Raw genomic sequence first — 21,260 nt, 5'->3', positions numbered from 1 at the left:
CAAATATCGTATATGAACACATATATGTGGAATATAGAGAAATGTTACAAATCAACTGGTTTGCAAGACAGAAATGGAGACACAGATGTAGAGAGCAAATATATGGACACCAAGTGGGGAAAGTGGGGAGGGTTGGGGGGGGATGAATTGGGAGATTACCATATATACATTACTAATAAGAAAAAAAATACCATATTATACACTCTAAATATATGCAGTTTATTGTCTGTTAAAAAAAAATTTGCCCCCCCCTTCCACCATAAATAGGATGTTTTGAAAGCAGATCTTATTTGTTTAGATTTGTCAATGAGTTTCCCAGTTTTTTTTGCTCACCCCTTTGCATCTCGTGACTTTCTTGGGGTTATTTTTCTTTTAGAAGTGTATACAGTCATCCCTTGGTATCAGCCTACACACATCCTCCTGTATGCTTTCAATCATATCTAGTTACTTATAATACCTAGTAAAATTTAAATGATATGTAAATGGTTGTCATGCAATGTAAATGGTATATAAATAGTTGTAAATACAGTGTGAATACTGTGTAAATAGTTGCTGGGCACATGGCAAATTCCCCCAATATTTTTGATCTGCAGTTGGTTGAATTCCTGGATGTAGAATTCAGGAACACAGAGGGCCAACTGTATGTTTCTTTAGTGAAGATCTCCTGGGGGTAAATTCTGGTTTTTGTTTATCTGAAAATGCCATTTTGATCTTACACTTCAAAGATATTTTTGCTGGGTTCATAATTTTTTTTTTAACTATTTAAAGATAATATTCCACTATTTTCTGGTTTCCATTGAGGAGTTTTTCAGTAAGGTTTGTGTCATTTGTCTTTTCTTTCTGATTGTTTTTAAGATGTTCTCTTTATCTTTGAAGTTTCACCCAAATGAATTTTGTCTTGATTTTGATAAGCTGTACTTCTTGTATTTGTAGATGCATGACTTTCATTGGCTCTTAAAAATCTCAGCTGTTAGCTCTTCAAATATTGCCTCTCTTTCATTCTTTCAGTTCTCTCTCTCAAAAGCAAGAATATTGATTACACCTTTTAATGCCTCCCCTGACCTTTTTCCTTTTCTAAAAACCCTTGTCTTTTCTGTCTCCTTATGGGTCTGTGCTGCCTTCTGGGTTATTGTTTCTGTTTTCTAATTCACCAAATCTCTTTTGGTATGTCTAATATGCGCTTGTTGAATTTTTAATGTCAACATTTATAATTTTTTATTTCTAATAGTTCTGACCTTTAAATTTACCTGCTATTCTGATAATTACATATTTCCTGTTTATTTTTATTCCATCTTTGTTTAACATTTCCTGTATGCTATGTTTACTTTATATCTTGTATTCTTAAATCCAGTAGCTAAAGTCTTGGGATGAGGTGGCATAAATCTTTTGTTTGTACTGAATCAAGCTCAGTGATTTGTTGTGTGATGATTTTTATTGTAATCTCATCTTTTATTGAAATTAATATTTCCAAATCCTGATAGCATAATTTATACATTAGAAGGGCATTTCTGTTGAGAGGATTTGCATATTCTTCTGCTTGAATCTAGGGATGCTACTGCCCTGAAGCTGCTTAATTCTCCATTCAGGGTCTTGGATTTGACAGGGATACCTCAGGTTTACTGCTCATCTTGTCTTAGCTGTTGTTGGTATTTGCCTTCTGAGCAACACTGAATTTTTTTGTATAACATGGGTCACTCTTCTGATTTCAGCTCATTCTTTCTTTTTTTCTTTTGGGAAGGGGGAATTCTTTGAGATTCCCCTTACTTTCTAGAAATGTTAACAATTAGGGTTTTTTTTTTTTTTTAAAGTAATTTGTGGAGTATCATTTTAGTAGAGACACCTTTTCAGAATATCTAGTCTGCCATACTATTGTAAGTAGAAATTAATGAAGTTAGATATGCAAAGTGCCAGTCTAGGTTACTTTATAAATATTAATTTCCCTCTGTCTTATTAAATTATATTTTGCCTACCAATTTGTATAAGTGTGCTTGACATCATGTGGTTATTTTTTGTGGACACATTCCTTAATCTTTTCTAAGGATTTCTATTTTCTGTTATTCTGGAAATAGTAAATTTATGGGAAAATATAAGTTTCTTGTTGTATATGAGGTGAATGTGTAGAATGTTTTGTAGAAGATTGAACCTAGGTAGAATTTATATCTCAGTAGTGATCCAGAGGAATTCTGCTTCTTTCTTCACTTGGTAATTAACTCATTTGGTATATTTAGAGCAGTGGTTCTCAAGTAAAAGGACTCTGCCATCCCACCCCACCCCCCACCCTCAGGAGACATTTGGCAGTATCTTGAAACATTTTTCATTATTCCTACTGGTTTGGGAATGCTGCTGGCATTTACTGGGTAGAGGCCAAGGATGCTGCCCTACATCCTACAATGCACAGGACAGCTCCCTCATGATAAAGAATTCTCTGGCCCAAAATGTTAATAGTGCCTGACTTAGAGAAATAAGGTAAATATAAATTGTTGATGCTGGTAGTTATATTTGGGAGGAAAGTTTTCTGTTTTTTCTTTGAAAAACTGAAAGAAAGCCTTAAAAAGGAAAACCGTTCTCTCTTTCATTTTCTTTCTATAATTCTTCAACACAGACATCCATAAAGCCAGGACTAAAAGTCCAAATTTTTGACCATTACTAGTTAATTGAATTATTATTTCCTTCTATTTTTTCTTCGTTTTAAAAATAACTTTATTAATTTAATTATTTATTTTTGACTGTGTTGGGTCTTCGTTGCTGTGCATGGGCTTTCTCTAGTTGTGGAGAGCAGGGGCTACTTGTTGCAGCGCACGGGCTTCTCATTGTGGTGGCTTCTCTTGTTGCGGAGCACGGGCTCTAGGCCCGCGGGCTTCAGTAGTTGCAGCGTGCGGGCTTAGTAGTTGCTGGCTCAGGGGCTGTAGAGTGCAGGCTCAGGAGTTGTAGCTCAGGGGCTTAGTTGCTTAGCGGCATGTGGGATCTTCCTGGACCAGGGCTCAAACCCGTGTCCCCTGCATTGGCGGGTGGGTTCTTAACCACTGCACCACCAGGAAAGTCCCTATTTTTTTTCTATTACAGAATAATACAAATTCATTGTGGAAAACCTGGAGAGAATAGAAAGTTATAAATAGAAAAAAATTATTCAATTCCATAATCTATAAGCAAAGACTGTTAACATTTGGGGGAATTTAGTTTTTTAGTTTGTTTTCTTTGCAGATACTTTTAATATTGTTTTGAGAATACTCTATATAATTTTCGCCTTAAAAAAACAAGCATAAGTATGCATAGTTACACAGTTTTATTGTGACTTAACCACTTCCCCTTTGATAATGAAGTGTTTAGGTTTTTTTTTTCTTAATGAGTGATGTTTGATGAACATCTTGTACCTATTTAAGTTTCAGATTCCTCCTTTAGAATAGATTCCTAAAAGACTATTACTGGGTCAAAAAGCATGAGTAAGGTTCTTCACAGGTTGGTAAATTTCTGCTGCCATCGTCAGTGTATGAGGCTGCGTTTTTCACTGAAGACTGATCAGTCTGCATTCTTCTTAAGAAGTTGATAGAGTCGGCCTTCGATTATTTTACCAAACTATTTTACAAGCACGTAATATCCATGTACAAAGCTTTTGGAGGCTAAAGAAAGGGGAAATTTTTGCACTGAAAATACAGTTAATCTATCAGAATTAATGGAATAATATAAAAGTAATTAGAGAAAGCAGTATGAATAAATATAAAATTTCCTTGGAGTTACTCAATTTATGTAAGTAATCTGGCCTTGCAAAATTGTGTCTACCAGTTTTATAAATTGAATCCTATTCTGAGTGCACTGAGAGAGCTCATTTAAAGAAACTCTGTAGTAAAGTGTTCTTGTTAAGTGGGAAAATATCCTTTCATATTTTGGTTATGAGTATATTACGGTCTTGTTTGTTTCATAAGTGCAAAGTTTTGTTCACTTATTTAAGTAATATGAATACCCTCTTTATGCAAAAATGGACCCTGTAGTGTGGGTAGGGCCCTGAGATGTATGAGGGAATAAGCTATACAGTGTAGTGCTTTCATGAGATTATGTCTGTATAATATAACTTTTAAGAGTCCAGGGGGGATTCCCTCATTTGATGATTTTAGAAGTATAGGGATATAATTCATTGCTCCAAGCTTTCTTATCCAAAACATACACCCTTGTAGCAGTGTTTGACATTTCCTTATTAGAAAGCTATTCCTTTGCTTTTTTATTAAAAGGGTGCTGTAAGGGAGGTGGAAGGACAGAGGTTGGCTGGAACAAGGAGGCGGTATTAGGGAATAAGGAGAGACAACGTTGCTAAATGTGAGGGAGGGGGTGGAAGAATTTGAGAGAACAATAATAAGTTAATTCCTTTTTAAATTTTTTTGGAAAAAGGTAGGACTTAAATACGATAAATGAGTAAGCTGTGAAAATGGTTAGTCTTATTCTCATATGTGGCTGATTAGAAAACAAAATGTCCTGCTTTAAAGGAATAATAATGACTTTACTAAATTTTCATTTTGGAATTTTAGATGACATCTTTAAAGCCTTAATTTGTGATTGCTAGTTGTAAAGGTACTTGAAAGTAATTCATACGGTAGTTGTTCCTTCATAGTTAAGTGTGGAAGTTTTACTAGGATGAAATTGCTGAGTTCAGTTTCTCCTACTGTGCAATATTCATTTCTGTATTTTATGACTTACCAAGAGATGGAAGGAAAATAATTTATTAGTTTAAAACTTAAAGCAAAACAACAAAACCCACCTTAACGTTTCTCTACTTCGAAATGTGAAACAGATGAAGTGCAGCTTGAATTGATTCAAAGCATGAGCTGAAAGGTGTGTCATCTATTTCTGACAGAAGGGAGAGAAAGAAGCAGCAACATATAAAAACTGAGGAGCTTCTGTTAATTCTGAATTATTGTGTTGACTTAAAATATTTTGTATTTCTAGAATATTACATATCATATTTAATTTTTCAAAAATGTGTCCAGAATATTTTTTGAAAGACTTTTGGTTTATTATTTTACATCATTGTTAGTGCTCATTTAGCTAGCATGGATGATTGCAAGATGACTGTGGCAAATGCTATAAAAGTATTAATAATCTACTCTAGAACCTAGATTTCGAGTGAGGTCTTTACCAGAGGATATGACTCCAAACTGATTTGATGAAACTGCATAGATTACTTGTTACTTTGCATAGGTTGTTTAACCCTTAGTCTTGTGGCTGGAGTAAGCCACTTTGTGATAGTTGGACAGAATGTAAGTAGTTCTTAGTCTCTCTGAATGGATTTCTATTTAGTCTTTTTTTTTTTTTTTTTAAGGATTTATTTTGTTATTTATTTTTGGCTACGTTGGGTCTTCGTTGCTGTGCACGGGCTTTCTCTAGTTGTGCATGAGTGGGGGCTACTCTTTGTTGTAGTATGCTTCTCTTGAGGTCGCTTCTCTTGTGGAGCATGGGCTCTAGGTGTGCGGGCTTCAGTAGTTGTGGCGTGTGGGCTCAGTAGTTGTAGCTTGCAGGCTCTAGAGTGCAGGCTTGGTAGTTATGGCACACGGGCTTAGTTGCTCTGCAGCATGTGGAATCTTCCCGGAACAGGGATAGAACCCAGGTCCCCTGCATTTGCAGGTGGATTTTTAACCACTGGGCCATCAGGGAAGCCCTCTATTTAGTTTTTCATGTGCATGATAAAACATCAAGAAGCTTAAAGTCCTCTTAAGGCCATATATACAGAAAAGGTTTCAAGGTGGTAAAGGATCTTAAAAGTAGTTATATATTCATGTATTTCTTGAATCCCTTCATGTCATTGCAGTTTTCTCTTGAACACTTATGGCCTCCTGAGGTGACTGAAAATGTTCTTTATTATTAACCCTTATTTGAATTGGAGAGATGGAACTTTTTTCTTATCGGTTAATAACTTCAGGGTTCCTTGGATTAGTTTTCGGTTTTCTAAATCAGCCTTAAACTTAAAGGTAGTAGCTATTTGATTAGAATATTTGTATAACTCCAAACCTGACATATCATTATCACTTCCTTAGGAAATATGAAAATATTCAAATAATTAATAATTTTTTTGACTTCTTTACCATGGAGCCCATCGTGTGTGTGTGTATTCTCCTCCCATCAGACATACACTAAAGCAATATTTGTGTTTCCAAGAAGCTCATGTGTTATAGGTACTGTTTTTTTTTTAACTAGGTGGTTACTCGAATTTATCTTTAAGTATATTATTTAGTGTGGGTCTGACCAAATTTACCTTGACATATCTATTGTGGGGATTAATACTTAAAAATAAATTTTAAAATACTTTTAGTTTATGGAATGAAAACACTGTTCCAAGTTTAAATGTGCTAATTAAAAGTGTTTTGCATTGATACATAATTTTTAAAACATTATAGTTTGTATTAGTAAATCTGTAAAATATTTTATCTTTTAGGCGAGGGTTAAATCCACCACACAGGGTGAAATCCATCTCCATGACAACATTCACACAACAAGAAATTGAATTCCTTCAAAAACATGGAAATGAAGTAAGTGTTTTTTACAATTTTCAACTTTTTTGCTGGCAGTCATTTTAATGAAATTTAATAAGTTGTTTAGAATGGTGAATTTTCACTATCTACAAAGTTATTTTTGTATTCTATATTTGGATGTTTTAGAATGTACTCATTTAATAATGTATTTAGAATTAATGTCTGCTACATAAATACTTTCCCTTAAATCTGAGATGAAACCTGTATTTAAACTTTGTCAGTATTGAATGTAGAAGGAAACAATAGCAAAGATCAGTAAAATTCAAAGCTGGTTCTTTGAGAAGATAAACAAAATTGATAAATCATTAGCCAGACTCATCAGGAAAAAAAGGGAGAAGACGCAAATCAACAGCACTAGAAATGAAGAAGTAACAATTGACACAGCAGAAATACAAGAGATCATGAGAGACTACTACAAGCAACTATATGCCAATAAATTGGATAACCTGGAAGAAATGGATAAATTCTTAGAAAAGTACAATCCTCCAAGACTGAACCAGGAAGAAACAGAAAATATGAACAGACCAATCACAAGTACGGAAATTGAGACTGTGATTAAAAATCCCCCGACAAACAAAAGCCCAGGGCCAGATGGCTTCACAGGCGAATTCTATCAAACATTTTGAGAAGAGCTAACACCTATCCTTTTCAGACTTTTCCAAAATACAGCAGAAGGAGGAACACTCCCAAACTCATTCTACGAGGCCACCATCACCCTGATACCAAAACCAGGCAAAGATGTCACAAAAAAGAACATTACAGGCCAATATCACTGATGAATATAGATGCAACAATCCTCAACAAAATACTAGCTAACAGAATCCAACAGCACGTTTAAAAAATCATACACCATGATCAAGTGGGGTTTATCCCTGGAATGCAAGGATTCTTCAATATATGCACATCAATCAGTGTGATACATCATATTAACAAACTGAAGGATAAAAACCATATGATCATCTCAATAGACGCAGAAAAAGCTTTTGACAAAATTCGGCATCCATTTATGATAAAAACTCTCCAGAAAATGGGCATAGAAGGAAATTACATCAACATAGTAAAAGCCATATTTGACAAACCAACAGCTAACATTGTTCTAAGTGGTGAAAAACTGAAAGCATTCCCTCTAAGAACAGGAACAAGACAAGGGTGCCCACTCTCACCATTGTTATTCAACATAGTTTTGGAAGTTTTAGCCACAGCAATCAGAGAAGAAAATGAAATAAAAGGAATCCAAATTGGAAAAGAAGAGGTAAAATTGTCACTCTTTGCAGATGACATGATATTACATATAGAAAACAAACCCTAAAGATTCTACCAGGAAACTGATAGCACTAATTGATGAATTTAGTAAAGTAACAGGATACAAAATTAATGCACAGAAATCTCTTGCATTCCTATACACTAACAACGAAAGAGCAGAAAGAGAAGTTAAGGAAACTCTCCCATTTACCATTGCAACAAAAAGAATAAAATGCCTAGGAGTAAACCTGCCTAAGGAGGCGAAAGACCTGTATGCAGAAAACTTTAAGACACTGATGAAGGAAATTAAAGACGATACAAACAGATGGAGAGACATACCATGTTGTTGGATTGGAAGAATCAGCGTTGTGAAAATGACTATACTAAAGCAATTTACAGATTCAATGCAATCCCTATCAGATTACCAATGGCATTTTTCACAGAACTAGAACAGGAATTTTTACGATTTGTATGGAAACACAAAAGACCCCAAATAGTGAAAGCAATCTTGAGAAGGAAAGACGGAGTTGCTGGAATCAGGTTTCCTGACTTCAGACTGTACTACAAGGCCACAGTGATCAAGATAGTATGGTACTGGCACAAAAACAGAAATGTAGATCAATGGAGGACATCCAGTACTGGAGTAACTATTAGTTTTTTTTTTAAAGACGAAAGAGAGGGAGAAAGAGAATTAACATTGTGGTATTGTAGTAAACTTTTGTTAGGCTGCTGTATGATTAGCTTTCACTTGAGGTCCCCTCCTTCCTTTTTACGATTTTAACTTTGGATGTATGTGTAATGTTTAATGTTGAGCAGGTGCTCAGTAGGGAGAAAGTTAATAGTTCTGAGGGGGCAGCCTAGCATCATGAGGAACCCAATAGAGTAAAAATTTGCGGGGGAACATTTTCCTTCTACCCAGCTTTAGTGCGTTTCCAGGAATTCCTTTCTGTTTGTTTTCTTGTTTTAGTTCCATGTTTTGCTATTAGTAAAATTGGTGATCTACTATTTAAAAACAAAACAACAACTATCAAGTTAACAGGGAAAGCAAGCATGGGGCAAGGATGAGCCAATCAACCCAATTTATTAATAATAGCCATTATTGTTTAATAGACAGTTTAATCACTTCCTAGAAAGGAAATATTACTTTAGTTGTACTGCAGTGGTTGCATGTTTTTGTGTTTTTTTTTTTCATGTTTTTGACAGAAAAGAGGTTAAGTCTTAAGATCTTATTAGTTTCAGTCTTCTTTTTCACCCTCAGAAGATGTATGCAAGCATTTTGTACTCTTTTTTTTTTTTTTCCCCTAACACTTTGATAGTAACATCTTAAACTTGCTTGCCTACTTATGATGCATGTGTGTATTTGGTTCTAAAGTAGTAAAGAAGTGTAAATTTAAGATTATGAAATATTTTTAAATACATGATTTAGAGAAGTGAGCACACACTTGGAAGTTTTCAGATTTTTGCCGATAAAAAATTACCTTGACTAATCAAGTTCCAGACTGATGTAGGTACATTACAGGAAAAGCTAAAGCAAGTTGAAAGGGCAGAAAGTGTATAATGACAGTAAGTGTAGAAATGTATTTTTGAATTAAAAGACAATTTGAACTATTTGTGTAAAGTTTGGGATTACCTAGCAGTGCAAACTTTAAATTACTTTCTTATAATTTTGGCCTTGTATACAAAATTTTGGATACCAGAATGGAGTCAGAAATGAAAAAATAGTATCTGTTCTTAGATTAAAAGTCTAATGACAGTAGATAAAGTCAGAGTAGTAGAACTGGAAAGGTAACAAACAATCCATTGGAGAAGTAAGTAAAACATTGAAATCTGTCTGTAGATAAGATTAGGTGGAGACTGGTCCCAAAACACTATGATTAAGGAACCTTTTTTTCCCTGAAATTGTGGTAAGAACAGTTAACATGAGATTTACTCTCTTTAAAATTTTTTAAGTGTAAAATGTAGCATTGTTAACTATAGGCAGTGTTGTAAACAGATCTCTAGAACTTACTCATCTTGCATAATGAAGTTGATACTCATTGAATAGCAACTACCATTCTTCTTTCTGCTTTTGTGAGTTTGACTATTTTAGACACCTCATCTAAATGGACTCTTATAGTGTTTGTTCTTATGTGACTGGCTTATTTCACTTGGCATAATATTCTCAAGGTTCATCCATGTTGTTGCATATGACTATTTCTGAAGGAACAGTTTTTAAGACTAATATCAAAACAAATTTAGAGTATATGAAAGGAAATTTTAGGCAACTCATTATATCACATAATAGGAATAAAATACAAACAGTAGAGATGACTGGAATGGATTAATGAATCTTAAATCCTAAGAAGAGTCAAATAAATTAATAGGCCATTTAAAGCCCTTACCGTGAATGTCACTATACTGGGTATTTGGAAACAGTTACAGAAATGCCACATAGGCTTAGCTGACAGAGCTTATGGTCTAGTTAGGGAGACAGATATGTAACAATTATAACAGTGTGTTAGATAATTAACGGTAAAGAATAAGAAGTTTCAGAAGTAATATGGAAGGGAGGGACTTAATCTGTTGGTGAAAAGGAGAGGATTGGGAAGATCTCACCAAGGGGCCAAAACATTTGTTGGTTTTTGAGGGTGACTAGGACTTAGGCTGGCAGGAAAAGATATTGCAGGCAGAGCAAACAGTGCACAAAGAAAAACAGAAATTTGCAATGGTTTTTACTGCTTGGAAAGTATACCAACCATTTAATTACTTGTTAAGGGAGACAAACATACTTTCTTGTGTCCCTAAGGACATCTTAGAACCAAAATATCAGACTATATTTGATTCTTTACAATATTAGCAGTATCTGTGTTCTTAAAATTTCAAGAGATGTGTAGAAGGTGAGGATTGATACGAAATGCAGGATGATTGGTACAACTTGATGAGAAACTGTATGGACTTGAAGTGCAAGTGCTATATTAACAGGTTATCTTATTTAAACACTTAAATCTTAAGTATAACATGCATAGAGAAAATTATACAGATCTTTATTTTTTATTTCAAATGATGTTGCCATATTTGCACTGTGTCATCTCTCAGTTGTCTGGAAAGGACCATACATACTCAATCATGTAAATTTTGGATTAAAAAGGTCTGTCATACATCTTGTGCATTAATGGGTTCATGCCTGAAGTTAAAAGATCAAAAAGTGTATTAACTGGCAGAAGTCTTGGATCTTCTACCCACACAAGGGAGTTGTAGTGTTGTGAGGGGCATGTTAGTTTGTCACAATTAGGGAGTGTTGCTGGCTTAAGCAAGCAAGTACCATGGTTGCTGGATGACTCACAAGGTGTTGAAAAGAACCTATATTCCACATGCTTTGAATGTTCCTCCAGACATTTATATGTGGGGAAAAACCTTTTTACAGTATGCGTGTATAACTTGAATCTGTTTTACATGCTTTCATTAATAGTTGTGAACAGCTTATTACCAGAGAACATCATGCTGCCAAGTCCAGAATCAAGTGTAGGAGGGGACTTACCAAGTTATAGGCAAAGGACTTGCCATTAATTTAGACCATCAATGCAGTGACGTAACACATTTGTATATCTGGGAAAGATTTCACTTTTCATTCAGAACTTTACTAAGAATTGTTCGCTATTTTTGGCAAATCACAAAACTGATGGCAGCACTACTCATGGTATTTGAGTCATTAATAAAGTACATCTGAATTGGTCTGCATTGGTAGCTGTGGTAAGCATATAATGTTATTAGTATTTATAAGTATGTATAAAGGGCACCCTTAATATTTATAACAACATATCATTAGTATCTACAGATATGGTTTACAAGTTACCTGAGTGTTACTGTAGAATTCTTAGACTCATACAGTGTGTTCCTTGGAGCAGATATGTACATTATCAGGTTATGGAAAATACATACCAGATGTTAGTAAAATATTTTACAGCAAAGCACTTTGCATTTATTATTTATTCAGATGGTTTTGACATTTTGTCCGAAAGTAAAATATTTCACAAGAAGTTTCCACATATTTATCTTGTAAAGCTTTTTTTTGTATCATAATGTTACTTTATAAAAATCTTTAGTGGTTTCCTCCATATGTCCTCTTTTATGATGCTGTGGGTCAATCATGGTCCTCTAGTTAAAAGAATTTCACTATTAGGTTAACTTCTGATTATCAGACTTAATGGAAGGAAGGCTGGCTAACAGTGCTGTAGATGATTCGGTAAAAGGAAAATGTAGAAGTAATTTTATTTTGAACCATACAGTTTTTCTTTTCTAGTGGTAAATAAATCTTCCTAATTATGTTTCAGGACTAAGAGTAAAAAGGTTACTGCTGATGCTCCCCAGGCATGCAGTCTGCATGTAAAAATAAAATCATGTACTGATTGACAGTATTTGATCATCTTTATGCTAGATTAAAAAAACAACCCCCAAACCAGAAACTAAAGCTTTAAAAAGGTCCTTCTTAAACAGTAGACCCATAAGGTAAGGTGTGCTTTTCTCCGGTTAACATTCATGATTGATTCATTCTTCATTCTTGAAGCAGAGATTTATTAATCACCTGCTGTGTGCCAGGGATTGCCCTTGGGTGCTAGGGATATTGCCCATGATTCCTGCCCTCACGTAAAGCTTACAATCTAGTGGGAGAGAGAGAGAGACAAAAAAAAATCATTTTTTTCATTTTCATTTTGGTATAAGAGTGAAAAAGGACTTCAGTTTAGACTTTTAGTTACTTGGGATTATGGAGATACTGTATTTTCAAGAAGTTATACTTATGGCTTAAATAGGCTTTATTTTATGAGACAGCTCATTAGGCCTTTGGGGTAGTTAAATTGCATCTTTGGGAAAGATTGGAGCTATTTTATAATCAGAAACAAGCATTGCCTCAAAGAAAAATATTTTGGTATCTAAAAAATTTAAAATTCCAAGTTCACATGCTGTGATAGTTTTGCTGGAATATTCAGGTATCATTTTATGGCATGTTATACTCAATCTATTATGCTATTAAACAGGACACTAGTGGTTATTACCTAAATCATCCTGTCTTATAAACTATAATAAGCGATGGTCATCCTCAGTACAGAACAGTGGACTCTGTAAAGTGGAAGGTCAATATCAGAAAGCCTGTAGGCCATTACCAGAGTAAAGACAATGAGTTTTTGAATGAATCCTAAATCAGGGCATGGAACTGTCTGTAGTTTCAGAGCGTTGTATTCATTTCTTTTAAGTTTGATTAAAAACCAAACCGTCTAACTCAAGCTACAGTTCTGTAGAGAAACTGATAAAATTTGGGCTGGGCTTGTTAAAATATTACTTGAAGTGCAGTGATCTTGCGCAGAAAGGATCAGATTTGGACTTGGAGGATTGAGAACGTTGGACAAGATGCCTCTGAACCTCAGTTTCTACAAGCTGTAAAATAGTAACAGTATCTTAATAGAGAAAGGCTGGAACGCTTTGAGCTTAAGCAACCTGTGAACGTTCCCAGCATATTTCTTGTAGAATAATATAGATAATTCAGATGTTTATTGAATCAGAATCTAAGATAGTAGAAGTTATAGGAGAAGGATTATCACTATTTTCTTTTTTCTCCTACTTCTTGCTCAGAGTGGTTTTATTAGGGGAATTTTTCAGTTTTCTTGGACTACAGTAGCATCATTTACATTAATATGTAGGTTATGTGTTTAAATTCTTGGAGCATTTTAACTATATACTGAACTTAAATAATATTAGTAAAATTTGGCATTTATTTTAGTAACAGCATATTTTAAATGTCATTATAGAGTGGCAGAGTTAAGTTACATACTTATTGCTCTAAGTTACAATTACCTTGCTGCCTGTGCAGAGGTTGGCAAAACTGTTTCTGTAAATGGCCAGAAGATGAATATTGTAGGTTTTGTAGGCCACCTACATACAGTCTCTGTTGCATATTCTGTTTGAAAAAAAACTTAAAAAAAAAAGTAACCCTTTAAATATGCATAAACCAAATGATCAGGGGCAGTACAAAAACAGGCCAGTGGCCCAATTTGATTTGCAGGTGGTGGAGTGAAGACTCCTGGTCTATGGAATTCCAAAGTTTTCAATTCTCAATATAAATTCTTTTATAACCTTGCTTCTTTTCCTAGTTAATCTTCTTCTTGTTTCATTACCAATAGAAATGTTTAAACGCCGATGGTTTCTGGTTTATTTTCTATATATGGTGTCTATATCACAGTTTTCTTGCCATTTTGTTCAAGCTGTTCATTTATCATGAATCTTTTTTTTCAAGACCCATCAAGTATTTACCCTTCCATCAAGTCTTTCAGGAGTATCTTAGCCCACAGGGACTAAAACCGCCACTCATACATTAAACTTTTTTTTTTTTTTAATATAGCATTGACTGTAAGATTTTACACTTCTTTTTTATCGCTCTCATAGTTTTGTCTGTATTGGTCTTATACCCTCAAAACGTTATAGACATTTGCATGGCATAATCTTATATACGTTTTCATTTACACCTAGAGCAGTGAGAATGTATGAGTGTGTGTATGTGTTTGTGTGTGTCTGTCTGTGTACATATATTTATTTATTTATTTTTGGTAAAAGTTACTGGGCTTTACTCCCAGAGATTCTGACCCTGGGTGTAGGGTGAGGCACAGGAGCGTCTGTCTGCATGTTCAGCCAGAAGCCCCGTGTGATTCTGTTGCTGATGGTCGTAGACCACCTTTTGAGAGAACCAGTATAGTAACTAAAGGCTCCGTTTAGTCTAGACTCAGAATAATCTGTGTCTAGTTTTGGCACCACTAATTGATAAGCTGTGTTATCTTGGGGAAACTGCTTTTCCCTGAGTTTCATTTTCCTTTGTACTCCATGGGAAGTACCTGTCCTGCCTATTTCATGAGGTTGATTTGAAGGTAGTGTATGTGAAAACATTTTGAAAATTGATGTATTATGTGGATGTGAGATGTCAATTTTAAGTGCAGATATACTTTTTCATTGATTTCTAGGCTCCGGGGGAAAAATATCATGCAGGAAAATGGTGTGCTTTGAACTAAATTTAGTTTAGTGTAGGGAGAGTTTTGCAGAATTACAGTCAATATGATGGTATTAATCAGTATGAAAAGTTAATTCAGTAATAATGGTAACATTTCCAAAAATTTTTAACTTTTTACGTTACATGTTTTTATGTAACTTTTTACATTATATATTTTTTAAAAAATCATTTATTTTTTATTTTTAAAACATTTTAAAATTTTTGCCTGTGTTGGGTCTTCGTTGCTGCACGCGGGCTTTCTCTAGTTGCAGTGAGCGGGAGCTACTCTTCGTTGCAGTGCATGGGCTTCTCATTGCAGTGGCTTCTCTTGTTGTGGAACATGGGCTTTAGACATGCGGGCTTCAGTAGCTGTGGCGCGCGGGCTAAGTTGCTCTGTGGCATGTGGGATCTTCTCAGACCAGGGATCGAACAGTGTCCCCTGCATTGGCAGGCGAATTCTTAATCACTGAAGCACCAGGGAAGGCCCCACATTACATATTTTTATGTAATTTTTAAATTACATAAAAATATGTAATTATTTGAGAGGATAGCTTCCTGGTGAGGTATTTGAGGTTTAAAACCATCTAGCTAAAATATTGAAGCACACTGTTATTTAAGAGGCTATTTATTCAATTTCTGCATATTTATGAAGAAAGATATTTTAAAGACTGGCCTCTATTTTGTAAGAAAGGCAAGGTGTTAAGAGTTTCTAAAAATTCTGCTGAATCAAATCAGTAGTGACATAGTAATCTTTAAAATGTTCAGAGTGCATTCTTTGATATTAATTGTTGGCTTTCAGAGAAATAGCTAGTAATACTAATTAACAAAAAGAAAGTTGGAAATGTTACCTTTGTTTTGTGCCTATTGTAACGTGGGTCTTTTTGAATGATGACTCAGAACTCAAGAGTATTGTAGAAGGAGCTGGATAGTAGTTTGTAACTACTTTGAGCATTTAAACTTTTTATTGCATTGGTATCCCAGGTCACATTATTTATTTCCTTCTAACTATTTGCCTCAGCTGTTCTAGTTTCCTCTCATCTCTCAGCTTTTCTAGTTTATTTCTTCTTGCCATTAAGTGTGTAATCTTAAAAAAATCTTACTTGAATCTAATTAAAAATATAAATTATTCATTCTTTGTGTTCTTTTCTAACCTTTTTGTTGTGGAGATGCTCATGTGTCTACACAAGTAGACAATAATATAACAAACTGCTGTCCTTTTTTTATTATGTGAAGCAGATCTGAGACGGTTTCCTCTGTAAATTCATGAACTAGCTGTTACCTCTAAAAAAGGACTTTAAAAAATATATAACTCCATACCATTTTCACATCCATAGAAATTAATAGTAATCTGATTACATAGCCATTCAAATTTCCTTTTATTTCATAAATTTCCTTTTTTTCTTTTCCTTTAAGCATATGTTTGAATAGAGATGCAAGTAAGGCTCACATGTTATGAGTGGTTAATACACGTTTTGAAACTGACAAAGGATTGGAGGCTAGATGGGTCAGAGTTTGGCCTGCATTGGCCTGTCTGGGACCAGACAACTTCCTGGGACCTGTACCACTTGGTCTGTGGGATAGAGCCAGGTTTGTGTCAGGACAGTGGGGGCCTCAGATCAGGTAGTTACTCTGAGGCTGGATACTCTGTAAGGGGTGGTGGGGTGGGGGGGCCTGCCCTGCCCTGCTGGCTCAAGTCCCGGGAAAACACAGCAGTTGAAGTGAATTCCAAGCATTTCAGTCAGACTCATAGTACAGGTTCCCCCAGTACATATCTGAGTTGTAATCTTTCACATGTGTCTTCCATTACTCCAGCATCACTTGCTGCCAAGCTCCTGAAAATCGATGTTGGGTTCTTGCTACAATGCAGGAATGCTAGTTGCTTGCTAGGACAACAACTGGCATTCATCTTGGCAACAGAGGTTGCCATCCGGATGCGGGGTGCTTTCTGAGCTGGTAAGAAGAAACTTGAAACAAGCCCCGGGGCCATAGAATTTTAAGGAATTGGTGATGACATTGAAGGTTTTTTGGTTCTGTTTCATGAAATTCATGCACAGGCAAGATCATCTTTGGGTAGGAGTAGCCATAGGCCATGCCTGGCAGGAACTTCTTGGAGATTTAGATGGTATCTTTCATCAGTTTTCTCCTGGACCATGGACTCTACCACTTCCCCAAGGATGATCTCATTCTGGCCTGTGATGCTAGGAGTTTTCCAAAGATGGGGTGGCTGTGAGCAGTCATCTTCTGGCACCAGAACTTGTCCTGCTTTGTGCCACCTAACTGCAGCATGGTGCCATAAGTCTTACTGAGGGTGAGCAATGTCTCTTGGTAGTGTGAGTGCAGCAGCTGTTCCGCTTGAGAGGACGCTGGTTGGGCTATCTGCTAAGTTGTCTCTCAGAACCCCCTCTCATGGATGACCGTAGCAAGATCTTGTCCCCAATGGAGGCTGCTCAAAGCCACAGCACAATGGCCATATTTGCCTATCTTCTGCCCCCCGCCATCTCCCAACATTTTATTATGAGAAATACATAAAACCCTTAAAAATATGCAGGTGCATTAAACACTGTGCTATATTTGCACTGGCAAATATCTCGTGTGTATCCATTTGTCCATCTATCTTATAGTTTTCTTGCATTTCAAAATAATTTGTAAACATTAGTTCATATCACCCCTAAAATCTTTTGTATATCATTAATTAGAATTCAATATTTCTTACATTTTTTTTTGAGGTATAATTTACGTATAGTGAATGTAGAAGTCTTAAGTGTACCTTTGGAAGAGTTTTGATAAATGTACCCAGTTTGGTAACCCAAAGTCCTGTAAAGATACAGAGCATCACCATTATCCCCAAAAGGTCGCCTAACATCTCTTCCTATTCAGTCCTTCCCCTTTCCAGAGGCAACCACTGTTTTGATTTTTTATTCATATGCGTATAAATTAAATAATTAAGCATGCTTTTTTTGTTCTACAGATAAATAGGAAAGGGTGTGGAGAAAAGGGAACCCTCCTACACTGTTGGTAGAAATGTAAATTGGTGCAGCCACTATGGAAAACAGTATGGAGGTTCCTTGAAAAACTAAAAACAGAGTTGCTGTATGATCCAGCAATTCCACTTTTTGACATATATCCAGACAAAACTATAATTCAAAAAGATACATGCACCCTAGTGTTCGTAGGAACACTATTCACAGTAGCCAAGACGTGGAAACAACCTGTGTCCATCAACAGATGAATGGGTATAGATGTACGTATACACAATGGAATACTGCACAGTCATAAAAAGGAAGGAGATAATGCCATTTGCAGCAACATGGAGGGACCTAGAGATTATTGTACTACGTGAAGTAAGTCAGAAAGACTTATTGTATGATATCACTTATATGTAGAATCTAAAAAAATGATACAAATGAACTTATTTACAAAGCAGAAAGAGACTCATAGACTTAGAAAACAAACTTATGGTTACCAAAGAAGAAAGGGGGTGGGGGAGGATAAATTAGGAGTTTGGGATTAACATATACACACTGCAGTATATAAAATAATCAACAAGGACCTACTGATTGCCTTTTCTTTTGATTATGGATCATGCTTTCTTGTTTTTTGTATATCTAGTGATTTTTGATTATATCTAGAGCATAAGCAAATGGTAGGTTGTAGAGCCTCTGGATTCTGTTTTGTTTGTCCAGAAAGTATTGGTTTTGTTTGTTTGTTTTGTTCACTTTTTACTTTAGCAAACTCTGCCTCTACTGGTGAGAGCCAGTTGAAATCTCTGCTCAGTTCTTTTAGTCCTTAATTGAACTGTTTTGAATCATCCTTGCACATGCCTAGGTCAGGGGTGAGCCAGAGATTTGGGCAAAGTTGTTATGCAAGTTTTGCATCTCTCCCTTCTTGGATGTACCCTTCACTTTCCAGTTGCTGTGCTTGTGAACTCTGTCTTTAAGCTTTAAGATTTGTGGATTTCTGCTTGAGTTTTGGCAGCTCTGCTTGGCAAAGGCCTGCTTTCAAATGATGATCCTTAAAAAAAAGAGCAAATACCTAGTTCTGTTTCTTTCTTACAGTTGTTGACTCTTCTCCAGATTCTGTTTACCAGTAGTTGCTTTCTGGTGTCTTCTGATAATTTTTATAATGTGTGCTGAGTTCATAGTTGTTAATTGCTGGAAGCTGGGTTTTAATTTGAGCTACTCTGACATTATTGGAAGTGGAACCTGCTCTGCTTGCCTTTTTAAAGTCTCTTAGTCTACAAGTTCCCTCTTTAGTTATTTACTCCTCTCCCCCTCCCTTTTCTCCTCTCTCAGCTCAGTCATTTGTTTAGTAGTGTCCCACAGTCAGGATTTTGGTGATTTCATCCATGTAGTGTTAGTGTTCCTCTGTCATCTCAGTTACCTGTAACTCGATAGTCGGATCTAGTAGCTTCATAAGATTCATATTTAATTGAGGGAAGGGGGAAGACTCAGTAGTTCATAGGTTGGGTGTTGTTTTTTGTGGACAGACACATTTTTGTGTTTATGTGTGTCTTGGGGTGCGTGGGTGGCTAATACTCCATGCTTACATCCATTAGTAGGGATTGTAAAATGGTGATAACTTAGTCTGGGAACCTGTGAGGGGATCTTTGAAAGACCTTTACAGGGGTTCTGTGAGGTCAAATCTTTTTTTAAATAATAATTTTAAGACTTGACTTGCTGTGTTTACTCCCAGTCTCATAAGTGTACAGTGGAGTTTTCCAGAAGCTACACAACATAAAAATGCAGAACTTGATGAGAAATCAGCTCTCTTCTATTTAAACAGGTGTTAATTTTAGATTTGTAAAAATGTAAAAGCAGTGCTTTTGTTTTAGAAAATATAGCTATTTGTACAATTAAAAGTTAGTTACATTAATATATAGTAGTTTTGTTGTTGTTAAAAGTACATTAATATTGCCTAAGACGTGGGGGTAGGGGTAATGTAGAGTGACTGCTAATGGATATGAAATTTCTTTAGGTGATAATAAAAATGTCCTAAAATTGAGTTGTGCTGCTGACACAACTCTTATGAATACACTAAAAACATTAAATTGTACACTTTAAATAGGTGAATTATTTTTTTTTGAAGAAATTTATTTATTTATTTATTGGCTGTGTTGGGTCTTCATTGCTGTGTGCAGACTTTCTCTAGTTGCGATGAGTGGGGGCTACTCTTCATTGCAGTGCATGGGCTTCTCACTGCAGTGGCTTCTCTAGAGCACAGGCTGTAGGCGTGTGGGCTTCAGTAGTTGTGGCACGTGGGCTCAGTAGTTGTGGCATACTGGCTTAGTTGCTCCATGGCATGTGGGATCTTCCTGGACCAGGGATTGAACCCCTGTCCCCTGCATTGGCAGGCAAATTCTTAACCACTGTGCCACCAGGGAAGTCCCTAAGTAGGTGAATTATATGATATACCAATAATATCTCAATAAAGCTAAAAAATTTTTTTAAAAAGTACATTAAAATTGTTTCTTATAAATATCAGTAGATATGGTGCACATAAAGTCATTTGTGGTCCTCAGTATTTAACTGTTTTCAAAATGAGTTCTGTAGCACGTTCCAACAGTGACCAATAAGGTGGGGGTGTGTGTGTACACTAAATTGGTCATATATATATATCACAGTGAAATTATTTATTTGATTTATTTTAGTAACAGTTATTCTTGTTGATGTTCAGTTGTCCCCTTTGGACAGTTAGATGAATCTGTTTTGGAAACCTACTTGTAACTTACCACTTCTGCAAATCTTTTTTACTTAGAAGAGCTTTGCCTAAATATTCCTTTTCCTCTTTTTATATTAACCTGTGAGCCATCTGTGTATTTGCAAATATTCAAAGAAAACTAAATGTTTCTTCTCATGATTGATTTCTGTAGAATATGGTACGGATCAAGTTTACTTCAGAGACTTGTTTTATATTTGGGCCAGTTAATCTTTCTGTTCCTTTGCCAAGGGCTACATTCCCAACCTTAGTCAGCTGCTTGGTGAATGCATGCCTTCAGTCACCAGGACAACCAGACAATAGAGTGTCAGTCCAAATCAGTCACTATCATTGAGCCTTAGATGAAGCTAAACAATGGATGAGCAGTGTTCATGCTAGAGATGGTGCTCTGGTGTTGACACTGTCCCTAAACCATTGATAATCTGCAAACAGTTCATACTTCACATCAAGACAAGTAAATAAAACTTCCTAATATTCAGTGCTAAATGAAGTATCAGACCAACTTGCCTTTTCTCCTCCCTTGCTCACCTTTGTGTTTGTTCTTGTTATATTCTGAAAAATGTAAAAAATGTAAAACTTGCCCTGTAAGGAGAGAGAAACATAAACCTTTGGTAATTTTTCCTTCTTGGCAAGCTTGCTTATCAGATTCATACTATCTTAGGGAATGAGAGTGCCTTGCTTTAAGAGATTTCACAAATTAAATTTAGAACAAATGGAACCAAAACATTGGTGGGAATTTTTTTTTTAACCTTTTTTAGAAAATGGTTCTAAAGTTTATC

General features: G+C 35.6%; 1 protein-coding gene across 9 annotated transcripts in view; it reads left to right on the top strand.

The window, feature by feature from the left end:
• The window catches only part of AGFG1 (ArfGAP with FG repeats 1), a 69,736-nt gene that overhangs the window by 12,047 nt on the left and 36,429 nt on the right, over nt 1-21,260 (top strand). For all 9 annotated transcript variants that reach the window (XM_057744958.1, XM_057744964.1, XM_057744960.1 and 6 more), the window contains exon 2: nt 6,419-6,512. In XM_057744958.1, coding sequence (XP_057600941.1) covers nt 6,419-6,512 — 94 coding nt within the window. The remainder of the gene's footprint in view (nt 1-6,418; nt 6,513-21,260) is intronic.

The sequence above is a fragment of the Hippopotamus amphibius genome, chromosome 8 (genome assembly GCF_030028045.1).
Source record: "Hippopotamus amphibius kiboko isolate mHipAmp2 chromosome 8, mHipAmp2.hap2, whole genome shotgun sequence".
In the NCBI taxonomy this organism is placed as follows: Eukaryota; Metazoa; Chordata; class Mammalia; order Artiodactyla; family Hippopotamidae; genus Hippopotamus; species Hippopotamus amphibius.
The sequence above is the reverse complement of the archived record's forward strand: the minus strand, read 5'-3'. Positions and strand labels throughout refer to the sequence as shown.